The sequence below is a fragment of the Pongo abelii genome, chromosome 1 (genome assembly GCF_028885655.2).
Source record: "Pongo abelii isolate AG06213 chromosome 1, NHGRI_mPonAbe1-v2.0_pri, whole genome shotgun sequence".
Lineage (NCBI taxonomy): Eukaryota > Metazoa > Chordata > Mammalia > Primates > Hominidae > Pongo > Pongo abelii.
The window spans coordinates 114,781,609-114,799,495 of NC_071985.2; the positions used below are offsets into that span (position 1 = coordinate 114,781,609).

At 39.2% G+C, this 17,887-nt stretch overlaps 2 protein-coding genes across 10 annotated transcripts in view; one reads left to right on the forward strand and one right to left on the reverse strand.

The window, feature by feature from the left end:
• The window catches only part of WDR3 (WD repeat domain 3), a 30,521-nt gene extending 28,891 nt beyond the window's left edge, over window positions 1–1,630 (reverse strand). The window contains exon 1 of one of the 4 annotated variants that reach the window (XM_024248976.3): window positions 1,448–1,630. In XM_024248976.3, coding sequence (XP_024104744.2) covers window positions 1,448–1,630 — 183 coding nt within the window. Of the gene's footprint in view, window positions 1–1,114 lie in introns of all 4 variants that reach the window. The other 3 variants (XM_024248974.3, XM_024248964.3, XM_024248969.3) reach the window with 3 other exon arrangements.
• The window catches only part of GDAP2 (ganglioside induced differentiation associated protein 2), a 68,445-nt gene continuing 52,089 nt past the window's right edge, over window positions 1,532–17,887 (forward strand). Inside the window, exons 1-3 of one of the 6 annotated variants that reach the window (XM_002810362.6) lie at window positions 1,532–1,778; window positions 10,791–11,033; window positions 12,519–12,658. In XM_002810362.6, the coding sequence (XP_002810408.2) occupies window positions 10,858–11,033; window positions 12,519–12,658 (316 nt within the window). In that variant the 5' untranslated portion in view covers window positions 1,532–1,778; window positions 10,791–10,857. Of the gene's footprint in view, window positions 1,779–2,208; window positions 2,489–2,520; window positions 6,972–10,790; window positions 11,034–12,518; window positions 12,659–17,887 lie in introns of those variants that run through there. The other 5 variants (XM_009245703.4, XM_063728008.1, XM_054528907.2 and 2 more) reach the window with 5 other exon arrangements.

The window sequence follows — 17,887 nt, forward strand, 5'->3', positions numbered from 1 at the left end:
ATAAGGACCTGGTGTGGTGGCTCATGCCTGTAATGCCAGCACTTTGGGAGGCCAAGGCCTGGGAGTCAAGAGTTTCAGACCAACATAGGCAACATAGCAAGACCCTATCTCTACAAAACATTTTTTAAAAAATTAACCAGGCATGGTGACGCACTCGGGGAGGCTGAGACAGAAAGATCACTTGAGTCCAGAAGTTCGAGGTTGCAGTGAGCTATGATCACACCACTGCACTCCAGCCTGGGTGACAGTGAGACTCTGTCTCTAAAAATAAATAAACAAATTCTCCACAATAACACTACAAGGGAAGTCACTCTTCCTATCTCTATTTTACAGACAAGGAACTCAGACCCAGAGATGGTAAATTGCTAACCCAAAGTCATTTAGCAGCTAATTGCCAAAGCCAGATCCCAATCCAGCCAGTCTAACTCCAAAATTTCTGCTTTTAACCACTATGCTAAACTGCTTCTCTTTGCCTCTTTCTCTTTAGTCAACTCCACCTGACTGTTACTGTGAAACGGGATCCCTTTCTCTCCAGCACTTTCAGTTCCAGCTCTTCATCACTGGGTTACTGCACTGATTTTCCACCTAGCACCTCCGCCTCCATGTTTTTCACTCTTTTCATTTAAACGTCATAATACTACCGACTAATCTTTTCAAATGAGCTTTCCCTATCCTAAAGCCTTGGAAAGGCTAAATCGTTTGCCAGTTTCCAAAAACTCATCCTATCTAACCTCCGTATTTCTCGAATAAACCTTCTGTCAGGCTGGCTAGTTTCCTTCCTCGTCCTGCGACCTTGTATTCTTCATATTATCCGTTTTACTTAGAATCACATGCATGTTCTCCTCTACTTCTTTTAACCAATGTTATCTTCTGAGGCCCACTTCCTTTCGAGTAAGCCCAATTCTCGCAGCCTTTTTTTCATCGCCTCGATATTTAAACTACCTCCCATACAACTTGCACTGTTCACTTTGTTCCACGTAAACAGCTTTCGCCTCCTTTCTGACAGTTCACGACCAAACCTTCTTCCGAAACCCCATCATCTCCGCTTCCTAACCTACAGCCCCCAAAACGATGTTTCCATGATGCACTGAAGGCCTGGACCGTGGTAACAGACCTGCCACACATTCCTAAACGAGTCTTCGGTCAGGAGAGGGTGACGGAGGGTTCCACACACCGAACACACGGTCAGATCATCCTCAGGCAACCTCGTGCATACGCACGGTCAGGCAGCTCTGCTCAACACCCGCAACCGCGCCGAGTAGCTGAGGGGCTTCCAAGTACTGCTGTGGGGACGCCCGTAGTCACCTGAGTTCCCCCAGCCCTAGCAACCGGCCTTAAACACGCCCGTCTCGGCTGCTGCTGACATCACGAACGCCTCAGCCAGAATCTGCAAAATCGGAGCCGCAGATAACGCTCTCCGCCCCAACCGCGCACCTCCAGGACTCACCTCAGCCTCCACGAGGCTCCTAGCCGATTGGACTCGCCTACAAGACCTGCCCCTTCCGGGTCCGTTCCGGAAGCCTCTTCCGCCAGAGGCTTTGCCTTCTAGGAGGAAATGACGGAGAAAGCCGGGCGCTGATTGGTGAGCTCTGGCCGGGAGCGGAAGCCGGTGTTTCGCAGCCCAGAGCATTTGCAGCTGGTCACTCCAGTCTCCTGGGACTTTGACTCGCCCTACCCGACGCGCTCCTGCTGAGGGTCGCCGGAGATGTCGCTCGGCCGCCTTCTACCAGGAGCCTGATCCGTGCCGCCCGCCGCCCGGATGGGACCACCAGAGTGCTGTGAGAGGCGGGGCTGAGGCCGGGAGGGAAAGCGGGGCGGAGAGGGCCGGGGGCGCGGCCCGAGGCGCCCCGGACTCGGCCTGGTCAGGATTGTAGGCTGAGGGTTAGTTCTGTCACTTCTCTGGAAGAATGAGCCTGGCGCCACTTCCTCGCCTGTTGGTTAGGTTCTCTCCCGAGGCGTTGTCGGGGACGCCGTCTCTACGAGAAGTGAAAGGGTGGGCAGTCGGCGGGCACTAGGGACAGTGGTGCTGTAGCCAAGGAGGCGGGCGCCCAAGGGTGCAGGTGAAATGGGGCAGGCGGGAGCTCTTGCTGGTTGTAGTCCCAAAGACAAGTCCATGTTGCCGCTCCTGTGGACTGGACATTCTACGAACCGAGAGCACCTCGGGTGAGGGGTGGGTAGACGCTGAGCCCAGGATGGTGCGTTGTCTAGGTTCCCGCAATCCCTGGAGTGACACTGGCCTGGCTTTGTGTTTCCGCTCTCTGGCCGCTGGAGGGGGAAGTGACCAAGGCTGACTCCTCCTTGTTTGCTCACTGAGACTTAAGTGCTCTGTCACCAAGTGGGAATTAGCTTTTCTCTCTTGCATTTCTGCTACTTTTGTTCTTGAGCTGCATAGAAGTGTTTAGAAATGAGTTCTGATGTCTAGAGCTGTGCAAAATGAAAGCTAACATAGCTCTACAAAAGAAGATCCTGCCAGCGCTTCTTGAACAAGGTATGTGCAGCCAGCCTAGAAATTAGACTTTTGTCTACATTATCTGATTTTCTTTAGAGTTTCTTGAGCTTAATGCATGTTCAGCTAATCTTCCATATTCAAGAAAATTGCAATAGCAAAGAATGCGTATGATGAGACTGTGGACAGCTGTAGCAGCATAGGAGTTTTGAAACAAGATTGCTGTGTATTGGATAAATGAGAAGGGAAGAAACTGTGGCCACAAACAATTATTTTAATAAGCTTGGTGGGAAAGGGAGCATTTGAGTGGGTATGTATGGTTAATATCCCTGACAGGTGCTGTGCATTATATTATTATGGGGGGAAGTGTGTGCTTCAATGGAAAACTACATAGTTTAGATTCTATCTTAACACCCCTTGGATTAACTAATTCTAAAAAAGCTATTTTTCAGTTATGTAAACTAGGTAAGTGACATCAATGCTAAATAATTTTTGTCAAGACATGCAAATTCTCTCTCTTAGAGACTCAGTGGAAGTTTTGCCTCCTTTTGCACATTTATTTCAATATTCCTGCTCTAAAGTGTCTAATTCTGGGATTTTCTTTATCTTCTCTGCCTGGTTCCATTTTGAGTTAAATAAAATCTTGAACACGGGTTTGGTTTTATATTTGAAGGAGTCATGATTTTACCTTTTCTTGAAAAACTATCTTAATATTATTACATATTATGGGATGGGACAACCACAGATGGAAAAAATGATTTTAATAAGAGTTGGTATCAGAGCAACTGTGAGTGGTAAGGTAATGCATCTTACAAAATTCCTTATACAGTGTTTCAAGGATGTAACTCTACTTCCTTAAGTTTCAAAATGCCTAATATATCAATATTTACAATTAAAACATAGTGCAGTTCATTTAATATGAAAGGGTACTACTAATTCACTGTTAGGATATGTTCTTTGGGTGCTTTTGAATTATGATGTTAAATTTGACCCAAGCCATTGACAAGCTTAGGAATGTGTTTGTTATACTGTATTTATTGTTGACATATTTGACTACTTCAGTTAGTCTTCCAGTCTGAGAATCTTTTTTAAAAAATCTCTTTCTGATGGCATAAAATGATTCTTAAGTATGGTGTTGGATGGTGGCATAAAATGATTCTTAAGTATGGTATGCACACATATCCTAATGTACTCTGAACTGTTAAATATTGAAATACAAAGTCATAAAGAATGGTAAACCTGGTAATTAATGGCGGTCAAGTGCATGCACCGGCTCTCTTTGTACTGTTGTTATCCAGGCTGGTCTGATCAATGTAAGCATTTTGAAAGACAGGTAAACTGGTTAAAAGTTACCATTTTTGTCTCTTAAATGATGTCATTTTCTTTCTATCCAGACAAGAAAGTTTTTTTGAGGTGGTGATCCAAGGTATTATGCCCAATTTTGCCCAGTTTTGAACAATAAAATCTGATCTCTCTAGCCAATCCAATTATTCATATTAAGCAGTATTTAAAGGACTTCTTAAACTAAAAGATGACAGGATTTGATGAAAAAAAAACAGAAGTTACAGTGTAATGAGAGCTGTTTACACTGTACCATTTGAATTATAAAGGATACGTAGTGGGTTATCTTTGTCTTTAGGTTCTCTTCACTAAAGTACTGAAGATCATATGGCTATGGAAATAGATCTGATTCATTATGGAATCTTCTGTTTGTCCCATGTAGACTTTTTGATCCTTGGAAATTAATGTCTTGCTTCAAGAACCTTTTTTTTTTTTTTAAACTAGGGCTTAGTGTTTGTTTATGAACTTATTAAAAGTACAGAGCTGATCAACTGATTTTCAGTGGATAGCCTTGCTCTCCTTTAATGTTAGCAAAAATTCTGGCTGTGGCTATAGATTACTGGGTATAGGAGCCTTCTCCTCCTCCCTTTGTCACTTGAGCAATCTGTTTGCGTTCTATCACTGAAATTCTAATTCAAATTTATTTACAAATCTGCTTGTATGAGCTCATATACAAACGTTTTGGGGAGTGAAAGAATCTGTATCTTTCATGTGATTCTCAAAGGGGGCTGTGACCTTGAGAATGTTAAAAACCACTGTTCTCTCAGGATCAGGTTTTCCTGCCTAGCTTGGGTTTGTGGCTCCATTTACCGTATGTATTACTAAGGTGTATGTGTGTTTAGGGGAGGGAGAGATTCAAACCTCTTTTTGGTGAGAAACATCAATTTCTGTTTAGAGATGGAGTTGAAAAAGAATTCAACCTCTGTTAAATACTATGACACTTCATAAAATGCCTTTAAATTTTGTCCTACAACAAGAGCTATGAGCATTACTTTTACTTATTTAACATCCAATATCTTGTGGGTCACAATTACTTAAAAGCTAGGAAAAGGATCCAACAAACTCTACTGACCAGGTATGATCAGGGATATAGGAGAACCACCAGGGTGTAATGTCAAAGAAGATAATAGAGTTTTGAGGAGGAAATGATCAGTAATAAATGTGGATAAAATTGGATTAATTCTTGGATTTGACATTTGGGAAGTTATTGTTCAATAGAGCAGTTTTAGTATAGCTGTAGAGCGGAAGCAAAACTGCAGTAGGTTGAGCAAATGTATGAAGAGGAAGTAGAGCTACAAAACAAATTACTCTTAAAAAGTCAAGTGGTAAAAAAAGAGGAGTTTAATATTCTGAAGAAGAAATGAAGTAGAAGAAATAAAGGAGGAAAACCTTTTTGAGAACAGGAGAATTGAGAGGAAGGAAAAAGCCAAGATGTAATTGTAAAAGGAGAATTTATGTTGTAACACTCTCTTAAGAGGAGAAATGGTCAAATGAAGGAAATTGCTTAAATTAAGGTGATTTGGCAGGCTTAAAAGTGTGGAATATACCCTCAAATCATCACTTGGAAGTTGGAAACAGTGAATGATTTTGAATCGGAAGGAAGTTAAGGTAATCGTTCTCCTATGCAGTTTTGACACCAGTTATCTCATTTAATGCTCACAATAATCTTAGGAGAATTACCCTTATTTTGGAAATTAAAAAACTGGTTCAGAGTCAAAGATAACACAACTATTAGATGATGGTCCTGGATCCAAACTCAGACCCTATGATAACAGAGTCCAAATTCTCACATTGAACCATACTGTCTCTGCCTCACTGTGTAATTGTGTGTGGAAATATTTACCTTAAAATACTAAAGAAACTGGATTCAAAATTGTACCAGTATGATTTTACCTATCACAGAAAAAGGTAGTAACTATATCAAAAGTTGAGGAATTTTTTCCTCCCCTTTAATTTTGGTTTCTTTTCTTTTCCTTCTTTTCGTTTCTTTTCTTTTTTGAGATAGGGTTTTGCTCTGTCACCCATGCTGGAGTGCAGTGGTGCAATCTCGGCTCACTGCAACCTCTGCCTCCTGGGCTCAAGCAATCCTACCTCAGCCACCTGAGTAGCTGGGACTACAGACGCATGCCACCACACCTGGCTAATTTTTTGTATTCTTGTAGAAATGGGGTCTCACTATGTTGCCCAAGCTGGTCTTGAACTCCTGGGCTCAAGTGATCTCCCCGCCTCAGCCTCCCAAAGTGCTGGGATTACAGGTATGAGCCACCGTGTCCAACCAATTTGTTATTTTTCAAATGTTCTGTAAGCCTGTATTACTTAGAGTCAGAAAGAAAAGTTATCTTAAAAAAGCAATTTTGTCCTGAAAGTTGGCATTCAAGTTTATAAACTGAAAACTGTGTTTGTGTTTAATGGATTTGTTTTTAGATTATAGTTAAGAACTTTCAGTATGAGTCATTGTCATAAAAAATCTGCAGGTAATTTTTTGAAATTATGAACTTTTGTCAAGTGTCATTCCATTGAGCATGAGGCAATTTAACCGTGATGAGTATAGTCTTCATTTGTCCTCTGTTCAGCTTGTCTGTTTCAAGTCTGAATACTTATGAACAGATCAACAAAACTTGTGGAAAGACTAATTTGATGGACTAAACACCAACTTTTAGATAAAATTAATTTCTTTATTTCAAAGTAATTTCAAAGGCATATTTAGTGTCAAATAAGAATAGTCTCATACAAATTTATCATTGTGTAACCTACAAGGCCTTTCTGAAATTGTTATATAAATGATCACATTTCCTGTTCCACAGTGTTGATTTAGGAATTAGCATATTTCACTAGATCCATGTTTTGTTCCAATTAGCATCCCATGTCTCTCAGCAGGAAACATCACAGAATGTATTGTGGAAGGGCATGCTTGTTTTCTTTGACAACAAACATGAAAACCATACTGAAAAACTTCTCAAAAAACTTCATGAGATGATGTCCTTTGCAGCAACATAGATGGAGCTGGAGGCCATTGTCCTAAGCAAACTAATGCAGGAACAGAAAGCCACCTACCTATGGTCTCACTTATAAGTGGGAGCTACACAATGAGAACACATGGACACAAAGAAGGGAACAACAGACACTGGGACCTACTTGAGGGTGAAAGGTGGGAAGAGGGAAAGGATCAAAAACTACCCATCAGGTACTATGCTTATTACCGGAGAAATGTAATAATCTGTACACCAGACCCCTGTGACTTGCAATTTACCTACATAACTAACCTGCACATGTACCTCTGAACCTAAAAGTTAAAAAAGAGAACTAAGAGAAAAGAAGAGAGAATCTGAAATTATGTGCCTCCTGATTAAAGATACACCATCTCATATAATCTTGCCAGAACTGACTACTAACAAGAAATTTTCAAATAACAGAGAAACTTATTGAACTATGCATAAATATGCAAGCAACAATATCCAGACTGTGGGACACTACAGTTTCAGCAGATAAATTTTACAGAAAAGGAAAGGTTGGATGGGGGACTTGTAGATTAAAAGAGATTTAAGATATACATTAACATGTCTTAAATGGCTAATATTAAACTATGGTTTCTAGGCATGCACACTTAGGTGAAAAGGCTATATGAGTATATAAGAAAAAGATTAAAAGTCTGATAGTAGTTACTTTGGGGTACAGGAAGGGGTTGAGATCATGACAGATGACATGGAGGTACTTCTGGGTGCCTGCACAGTTCTATCTCCTGACTTTGGTAGTGGTTCTAGGGGTGTTCCCTTCATAATAGCTCATTAACTGCACATTTATTTGGGGGGGAGAAAGTTCACATGCTGACTTTCTTTCCCTGATCATCTATCTGCCCTTATTTATTTCATGTTACCAACAACCTCCAACTTACCAAACACATTAATCAGTTCTTAGTGTTGTGGGAAGTCAGGGACCCCAAATGGAGGGACCGGCTGAAGCCATGGCAGAAGAACATAAATTGTGAGGATTTCATGGACATTTATTTAGTTTCCCAAATTAATACTTTTATAATTTCTTACGCCTGTCTTTACTGCAGTCTCTGAACATAAATTGTGAAGATTTCATGGACATTTATCACTTCCCCAGTCAATACTCTTGTGATTTCGTATACTTGTCTTTAATCTCTTAATCCTGTCATCTTTGTAAGCTGAGAATGTATGTCGCCTCAGGACCCTGTGATGATTGCGTTAACTGCACAAATTGTTTGTAGAGCATGTGTGTTTAAACAATATGAAATCTGGGCACCTTGATAAAAGAACAGGATAACAGCGATGTTAGGGAACAAGGGAGATAACCTTAAAGTCTGGCTGCCTGTGGGCCGGGCAGGACAGAGCCATATTTCTCTTATTACTGAAAACGGATAAGAGAAGTATCGCTGAATTCTTTCCCCAGTAAGGAATATTAATAATTAACAGCCCTGGGAAGAGAATGCATTCCCAGGGGAGGCCTCTGAAATATCCACCCTGGGAGTGTCTGCCTTATGCAGATGTAGATAGGGATGAAACATGCCCTAGTCTCCTGCAGCGCCCCCAGGCTTGCTAGGATTAGGAAATTCCAGCCTGGCAAATTCTAGTCAGACTGGTTCTCTGCTCTTGAACCCTGACAATGCATGCACAGCAGGACATGGAAGTTCATTAGTGATTCTAGTTTCACCCTGACCTTCTGCCTTGTGATCCTTTGTTGCCCTTGAAGCATGTGATCTCTGTGACCCACACCCTATTCGTACAATCCCTCCCCTTTTGAAAATTGCTAATAAAAACTTGCTGGTTTTGCGGTTTGGGGGGCGTCATGGAACCTGCCAACATGTGATGTCTCCCCTGGACACCCAGCTTTAAAATTTCTCTCTTTTGTACTCTTTCCCTTTATTTCTCAGACCAGCCGACACTTAGGGAAATAGAAAAGAACCTACATGAAATAATATTGAATTATCGGGGGCATGTTCCCCTGATATTAGTCCTGTTATGCAACCTTTCAGTATCATTTAACTGATACCTCTCAAGTATTGCTTGAAATGTTTTCTTCACTTGGCTTTTAGGCTACCATGCTTCCCTGGTTTACCTTCCTTTCTTAGCATTCTTTCTCTCTCTCACTTTCTGACTTGTCCTGTTTCCAACCTCTAAGTTTTGTTGTAGGACTCAATCCTTGGATCTGTTTTCTCTATTTGCATTTACTCTCTAGGCTATCTTGTCCAGTTTCCATAGCTTTAAATACTATCCATATGCTGAGAATTCCAAATTTATGTCTTTAGCCCCATCTTCTGTGAGCTCTAGCCTCATATAACCAATTTGCAAGTTTGACATAAACACTTGGTCATAGAATGAGCATCTCAAACATAGCACACCCAGAAAGACATAAGAAAAAAAAATCCATTGGTTATCACTCTACCCTACAACCTACTCCAATTTTTCCCTTCTCTGTAAATAGCATAACATTTACTCAATTGTGTAAGCAAGTAATCCAGAAGTTATCTTTGGTTCTGCTCTTTCTCCCTACTGTCTATATTCTTAAGTAAGTCTTGTTGACACCACCTTCAAAATACATTCCAAATCTAACATTTCTCATCACTACCATCTCACCTAAATTATTGCAGTCATTTTCTATTGATCTCTGCACCTACTCTTGCCCCATCTCAGTTTCATTGTAGCTACAGTATTCTTTTCAAATATTATTTATATTTAATCGTTACCATGATCAAGATCCTCTAATAGCATCCCTCACATTTAGAATAAGATCTAAACTTCTTGCCATAGTTTACAGACAGTATCCTCTGGTCTTTCCCTCTCTTACCAACCTCATCACCTACCACTCATTGCCTAGCTTATTCTGCTTTTCCTAAACTGGCCTCCTTGCTCCTCCTGTAATATACCAAGATCCTTCCTGCCTATTTGGCCTTTGCACTTGCCATTTCCTTTGCCTGAAACATCTCCCAGAGCTTCATGTGGTTGCTCTCTCATTGTATCATTCTACTGAGATGTTACCTGTTCTCTCATAATGCTTACTTCTCTAGTCATTCTGTTAGATAAATTCTTTATCATTTATCATCTTCTGTCTTCTCCATGGAAGCATATGCTCCTGAAGGGCAGGGACTTGCTCTTATTCACCAGTGTGTGCCCACTGCCTAGAATAGTATCTAACACATAATAGATGCTTGCAAACTTTTTTTTTTTTTTTAGACGGAGTTTTGCTCTCGTTGCCCAGGCTGGAGTGCAGTGACGCAATACAAAGATTTATTCAATGAATGAATGTACCATTTTACTGAAATAGATGTTTGACTCATAGGCAAATTGATTCTCCTTTTCTCTAGCAACAAAGAATTTCCTGTTACTTCTCTCTAGTACTTGACACTGTGTGTCTTCCAACACCCTCCTCTTCTAATGTTGGTATTTCAGTACCACCAGCCACCTACCATATCACTGTCTCACACACCATATCCTGTAAATTGTCAACTCCTATTCATCCTTCCTTTGTATTTTGCCTCTTAAATGTTAGCCTCCTTCTGTATCTCCTTTCCTAGTTGAAACCTTTATCATCTCTTACTACTTGATTGCAGTAACCTCCCAGCTTTTCATTTTGTCTTACTCAGTACATCCTCCACATTATCATCAGACTTTAAATTATACATATGGCTTATCTTTGTATCTCTTGCAGCATCTATCACTTTTTGTTTTTTCAGTAGTAGGCACTCAGTGAATGTTGAATGAATAGTCCTGTTTCTGGAAAGTAGAATTGGTGGGCCTGTGATTATTTTAATGGCTGTAATTCTTTGAAAAGAATTTATGCTTAAATAATCACTCTTTAATCCTGTTTTAGAAATGCTGTAGCAATTCTTTGTTGTCCATTGTTTTTAATAGACTTTTTAAGTGACTATAATTACACAATATACTACTGGGATATTTCACAGTGGAATTTTGTTTACTGCTTTAATAGAATTCAAGTAATATCTGTGCTTCTCTATTAAAATGATTCTTTCTTTTCTCTTAAGCTAAAGTCTCCAGTGAATATTGAATTGCTGAGGATTTTGAGAAAAGGCAAATCAAAGTTCCCATTCCATGGATCCCTTAGGTGCACCTTCCCAGTTTGTGGATGTGGATACACTACCAAGCTGGGGTGACTCATGCCAAGATGAATTAAATTCCTCTGATACTACAGCTGAAATATTTCAGGAAGACACTGATCGATCACCTTTTCTTTATAATAAGGACGTCAATGGAAAAGTGGTTCTTTGGTAATTTTTTGATTACATCATATCATGAGAAGATAACACTTTCTCATAATTTATTCTAACCTCTTTTTTAAAGCCCTAGCATTGTTGAAATACAGCTTTGCATATACATATATGACTTTATTGAGGTATAATTGACATTTAATAAGCTACATATTTAAAGTATACAATATAAGTTTTGACTTCTGTTAATACATGCTTGAAGCCATTACCAAAGTCAAGATAGTGAATATACCTGTCACCTCCAAAAGTTTTTTTTTCTGTTCCTTTGTAATTCTTCCTTCCTGCCCTTCCCTGCCTCCCCATCCCCAAGCAACCACTGATCTCTTGTCACTATAGGTTAGTTGGCATTTTCCAGGGTTTTATTTAAATTGAATTGTGTGCTTTTTGGTCTGTTTTCAGCAGAATGATTTAAGTTCATCTGTGTTGTGTGTATCAGTAGTAGTTCATTGCTTTAAAAAACTGCTTTATTGAGATACAGTTCATATACAATATAATTCATCAATTCAAATTGCACCATCTAGTGATTTTTAATATATTCATAGAGTTGCATAACCCTCACCACAGTCAACTTTAGAACATTTTCATCAGCCAAAAGCCCCATTAGCAGTCACTCCCCATTTTTCCTTAATCCCTCTAGGCAACCACTAATCTACTTTCTTGTCTCTATAGATTTGCCAGTTCTGAACATTTCATATAAATGGAATGAATACAATAAAATTTGTGTTTCTTAGTGACTTAGCATAATGTTTTCAAGGTTCATCCATATTATAGTACAAATCAATACTTTATTCTTTTTTTTTTTTGAGATGGAGTCTTGCTCTGTCGCCCAGGCTGGAGTGCAGTGGTGTGATCTCGGCTCACTGCAAGCTCTGCCTCCCAGGTTCACGCCATTCTCGGCTCACTGCAAGCTCCGCCTCCCAGGTTCACGCCATTCTCCTGCCTCAGCCTCCTGAGTAGCTGGGACTACAGGTGCCTGCCACCATGCCCAGCTAATTTTTTGTATTTTTAATAAAGACGGAGTTTCACCGTGTCAGCCTGGATGGTCTTGATTTCCTGACCTTGTGATCCATCTGTCTCGGCCTCCCAAAGTGCCGGGATTACAGGCATGAGCCACCGTGCCCGGCCAGTACTTCATTCTTTATTAGGATTGAATAATATTCCATTGTATGGATATACCACATTAGTCAGTTCGTTAGTTGATGGATATTTGGATTGTTTCCACTCTCTGGCCATAATAAATAATGTTGCTATTTCTAAACATGATGGTTTTATGAGTTTCAGGGTTATAACAATTGCATTAAAGATCTAAGATGCCAGATTAATTGTTTCTTAAGTCAGAAATTTCTTTTCCACTATCGCTTAGCTTGTGAGCTAGCAAAACCAACATTTTGAAAAAGACAAGGATAAAATGTTTTGAAATAATTAGAAACTAGGTTTATTTTCTTCTTTTTCCCCACACTTGTTCATTCTTTATTGTTTCTTCAGGAAAGGAGATGTGGCATTACTGAACTGTACAGCCATTGTGAATACCAGCAATGAAAGTCTCACAGATAAGAATCCTGTGTCAGAAAGTATCTTCATGCTTGCAGGGCCTGATTTGAAGGAAGATCTCCAGAAACTTAAAGGTGAGTGAATTTTCTTTCGTATATTATTGCTTAGGAAACATTCATTTTGATGTCCTCTACCTTAAAGAGGCATGTTTTGTGGAAAAATTGTGTAGATGTAGCTGTTTTTCTTTTGTTAAAACTAAATAAAAACTGCTTTTGAAAGCTCCATTTTAACAAAATTTATTACATTTTGAAATGTGTTAAAAACTGAGTCCTGAGAATTTACTACCAGTAAAACTTCTTTGTCCTGTCCTGAATTTTAAATGACAATCACTGTAGCTGTGTCTTTGGTAGCATTTTCTTGGCTGCATATTTTCTTGCACAAAACATGCAAGAAAAGCTTTGTGAGATGACTATCCTCATGAACTGAAAAACTGTTAAATTACCAAGCTTGCAGCCCTTTGTTATTTGAGCCCAAATGAAATACTGTGAAATTCAGTCTTCCCATTGTATAAAAACTATTTATGAAATACAGCAATGTTTCTTAAAATGTAACAGCAATGTTTCTTAAAATGTAACAGCAAAGTTAACCTGTATGAAATCTTGCTTTCCTTCCCTTCTATCATTTAACACTGACAACTGGTTTCTAACCTAATAACAATGTTAGAACTGGAACAGGAATACTGATAAATGCTGGCTCTATGAAAGAAGGGATAGAATGGGAAGAATTGCATTTTTTGATCCAGAAACTGAATTTTGACTGTAAGGACAGAGTGGGGGAAATGGCCGTAACTGAGCTGCAAAACAAGATACCATGAAGAACATGTAGAAACTAGAAAGGATATTGAAGATAATACTGAGAAGTTCTTTGCCGAAAGGAACAGAGAAGCTGGTCTGGAAAAATTCCTGATGGCATGTGTGTATGCTTACATACACCTTAGAGCTAGACTTATGGATAATGAAGAAAATAAGAAAATTTAACACAAATATACAAGTAAAACCTGAATGTTAAACTGAATGTTTGAGCATCTCCAGGCTGAGATTCATGTTATAACTCTGCTCTTTACTAACTGTGTGACTTAAGACCGATTACTTCACCTCTGAGTCTGAGCTTCCTCATCTCTAAAATGGGGATGGTAATAGTAGTTCCTGCCTCAGTTCCTGACATATAGCAAGAGCTTAATAAATATTTGGAGATGAAAAAAACTAGTATGTTGAAGACTAAATTAAACAATGGACATTAGGTGCTAAGCACATCCTAAGTGTTCAACAAGTATTAGTTATTAGGTGTTAGTTATTAGGCCCCAGCTGTGTGTTTAATGAATCAGTGCCAACTTTTAGATTATTACTAAAGGGCTGCATACTTAATCCTCTCCCCTTTTTACATTTTTATTAATGACTTAATAAAAACAAGCATGACTTTCCAAATCTGTAGATGATACAAAGCTGAAAAGAGTAACAGGAGATACTGGATGATAGACTAAAGATTTTCATATGACTGGAAGTATAAGCCAAAAAATGAAAAAATTAACGGAGATGAATATTAAAGTTTTGCAGTAAGTTTAAAATGATGGGGAAACATCATTTGATTAACACTTTCTGTCTCAGTAAAATGGCATTATTTTCCATTCCATTTTTCTTTTTCTTTTTTTTTTTTCCTGAGACAGAGTCTTGCTCTGTCACCCAGGCTAGAGTGCAGTGGTGTGATCTTGGCTCACCGCAACCTCCACCTCCCAGGTTCAAGTGATTCTTCTGCCTCAGCTTCCTGAGTAGCTGGGACTACAGGTGTGTGCCACCATACCTGGCTGATTTTTGTATTTTTAGTGGAGATGGGGTTTCATCATGCTGGCCAGGCTGGTCTTGAACTCCTGACCTCAAGTGATCTGCCTGCCTCGGCCTCCCAAAGTGCTGGGATTACAGGCATAAGCCACCATGCCCAGTCTCCCATTCCATTTTTCATTCAAGGAACCTTAGGATTAACACTTTCCTTTTTCTTATCCCTCACATAAAGTCTATCGTCATGCCCTAAATTAATCTTAAATCTATTTCTGTCTGTCACCATTGTCTCCAGCAGCTAGCATATGCAACCATCATTCCCTGCCTAGACTACAGCTATATCCTCTCTCCCAGCTGGTCTCCTTACATCCATTCTTCGTTTCTTAAATCCATTGTCCACACGCAACCAGTAAGTGTAAATCCCTTCTTATTGTTCCTTCACTTCAAACTATTTAGTGGCCTCTCATTAAACTTAAATTCTAAACTCCTTAAACTGATCCCCATGTCCTTGCAAGATCTCGCTCACTTTTCTCCAGGCTTATCCCATGCCCCCTTTTCCCTTCCTTACCATGCCTGAGCCAAACTGATCTCTTCTCACTACCTTGTCATCCAAGCTCCTTTCCAGTTTTGCACTTGATGTTGTTCTTTCTCTCAGTTGTCAACCCTTATTCTTAAGTCTTGGCTTATATCTCTTCCTCAAAGCACTATTTCTTTTTACTTCAGAATAGATCAGACCACCCATAGTGTGTGCTGCCAACCTGCAGTACTTCTCTCTTGTTTGCTTATCACAATTGTAATCTTGTAAATTGTCTTGTGATAACTGTATCCCCATTAAACTGTAAACTCCATATGGACAAGAACTGTATGTCTTTTATTACTACTATAAGTTGGGGTACCCCTAACAGAAAATTACTAACATTGTGGAAACCACATTATTTAAAGAGCTAGGATTAGCATAGAGAAGAGAATATTTGGGGGAAACAGTACTTATTCTCAAATACTTGAAAAAGGATCATATTGAAGAGGGAGAATGATAATCCTGCTGTGTTCCTAGAATCCTTGATAAGAAAATACATAAAACTATATGTCAATTCAGTTAGTATCTAAGCATCAATACTAAAATTAGAATAGGCAGGGTTGGCTTATTGTACCCAAATTTCCCCCCTGAAAAAAATCAGTCTTATATTCACTTTGTGAATTTAGAAATTTTATGAAACTAAACCTATGTGAGGTTTGTTTGTTGTTTGAACCTGTATGTGGGTGTGGATGTATACATACATTCTTATATCTTTTGATACCAAAACAAAATAATTACATGTATGCTATTCTCAAAATAAGGTAATCATGTACATATTCTGCAATTTGCCTTCTTCAGCAAATGAATTCCACCTTTTAATTTCAGAAATTACATCTACTACCCAGACCATATTTAAAACTTCCAGCTGATCCAAAAATGTCCTTTGCGGCAGCTATTTTATCCAAAGCAGTATCCAATCCAGGACCAGACATTGCATCTTTTTGTTATGTTTATTAATTTGTCTCTGTGTGTGTGGTATTTTGTAATCCAGCACAGTCCCCTGTCTATGACACTGACTTGTTGACTGAACAAGGCCAATTATTTTTCACAGTATTCCTCCTTCTAGATTTGTCTGATTTACTTGAGGTGCCGTTTAGTTTGTATTTCCTATAAACTTGACATTATGTCTAATGGAATCAAGTTTTGCCTAAAATATTTCATAGGTAATGTTGTGTTGTCTGCTTAATGTTGTATCATGTTAGACCTGTTAGTGGACTGTTACTCATATTAAGATGGCTCTCTTAATTGGAGTGAAGATAACAGTTTGATCCTTACATTCCATTTTTTTCTTGCCAAGGTCCCTCCTGGAATCCTCCATCCTCCCTTTCCTCTCTAGACTGTTCTCTATGCCTGCTGCACAGTTACTGTTCTGGAACTTTTTTTTAACATCATCCTGGGAAATCCTTTTTTCTGTTTGATGGATTGGATCTCTCATTTTTGTGAGTAAATCTACCAGGAGATTTTAAAGAAGGATGCAATAGGGTAAAACTACTGAGATTTTACTTCCACCTTTGTACTTAATTGGTAATTTGCTTAGAAATAGAATTCTAGTTTGGAAATCATCTTCTAGAAATTTGAAGGCACTACTCCTTTGTTTTCTACTTTGATTAGTGCTGTTGAGAAGTCTCGTGCTATTCTTATCCCTGATTGTTTGTATGTTACTGGTTTCTTTCTGGAAAGCTTCTGATCTCATCTTTGTTTCTTAGCGCTCTTAAATTTTACAGGGATGTGCCTTCATATGGTTTGGGTGTTTTATGGGCTCTTTGAATCTAGAAACTCATGTCTTTCCATCCTGGGAAATTTTTTTGTTTTATTTCATTAATAATTTCCTTCCTTCTGTATTCTCTGTTCTCTCTGAAGAAATCCTATTAGATGTTGTATTTTCTTGTTTAATTCTTCAGTTTTCTCGTCTGTTATCTCTTATTTTCAATTTATTTTTGTTTTCTGGAGTCCTTCAAATTTAGTTTTAACTCTTCTATTGAACTTTTCATTTCTGCTGTCGTATTTTTCACTTGGCTATAGCAGTTACATAAGTGCCATTTCCTGTTCTCTGAATAGTTTGTTTTTATGACATTCTGATTTTGTTTTAGGTTTTTTTTTCCCCTGTGTTGTCTATTTCTTGAGCATGTGTTTAGTCTCCCCTTTTAGTTTTTGTTAGAGGCTTGTCTCACTTTCTGTTGATCCTTAAGTGTTAGCTGGATTTAAGATGGAAAAACTGAAAAGTTCATGGGAAACTTTGTACACATGGGTGTCTAAGTCATTTCAGGCTGCTATAACAAAGTATCCTAGGCTGAATGGCTTAGGAAGAATAGAAATTTCTGGAGACTGAAATCCAAGATCAGGGTGCCAGCATGGTCAAGTTCTGCTAAGGGCTATCTTCCTGGCTGCAGACTGCTGAGTTTTCATTGTATTTTCACGTGGCAGAGAGAGGGAGCAGACTCTCTGGAGACTCTTACAAGGATTCAAATCTCATTCATGAAAGCTTTACCCTCATGAGCTTATCTAATTCTAATTACCCCCAAAGACCCTACCTCCTAATACCATCACATTAGGGGGTAGGGTTTAACATATGAATTTTGAGGGAACCCAAGCATTCAGTTCATAACAGTGGGCAAAGGTTATTGCCTGGTGGGTCTTGAAGCATATGACAGAACGGGACTCCTGCCTGTTATTTTATTGAGGAACTTTCCCCAGTTATCTATAGGTCCTTTAGGTTTGGGCCTCTCAATTTCTTGGACAGGAATCCTCCAGGAGTGTAAGCCTAGATGTCTGTTTTGAAAGCCATTTAGGGGCAGAGGGCTAGACTTTTCACTGTTAAGTATAACACTTTAATTAAATCCCCTCTTTTCAGCTGTGCCTGGGGTTCTGGAATCCAGAAACTCTCTAGTTGAGCATCTCCAGAGAATAAACTTCTTCCCTGCTGCTCTGGTGGTAAAAAAAAAAAAAAAAAAAAA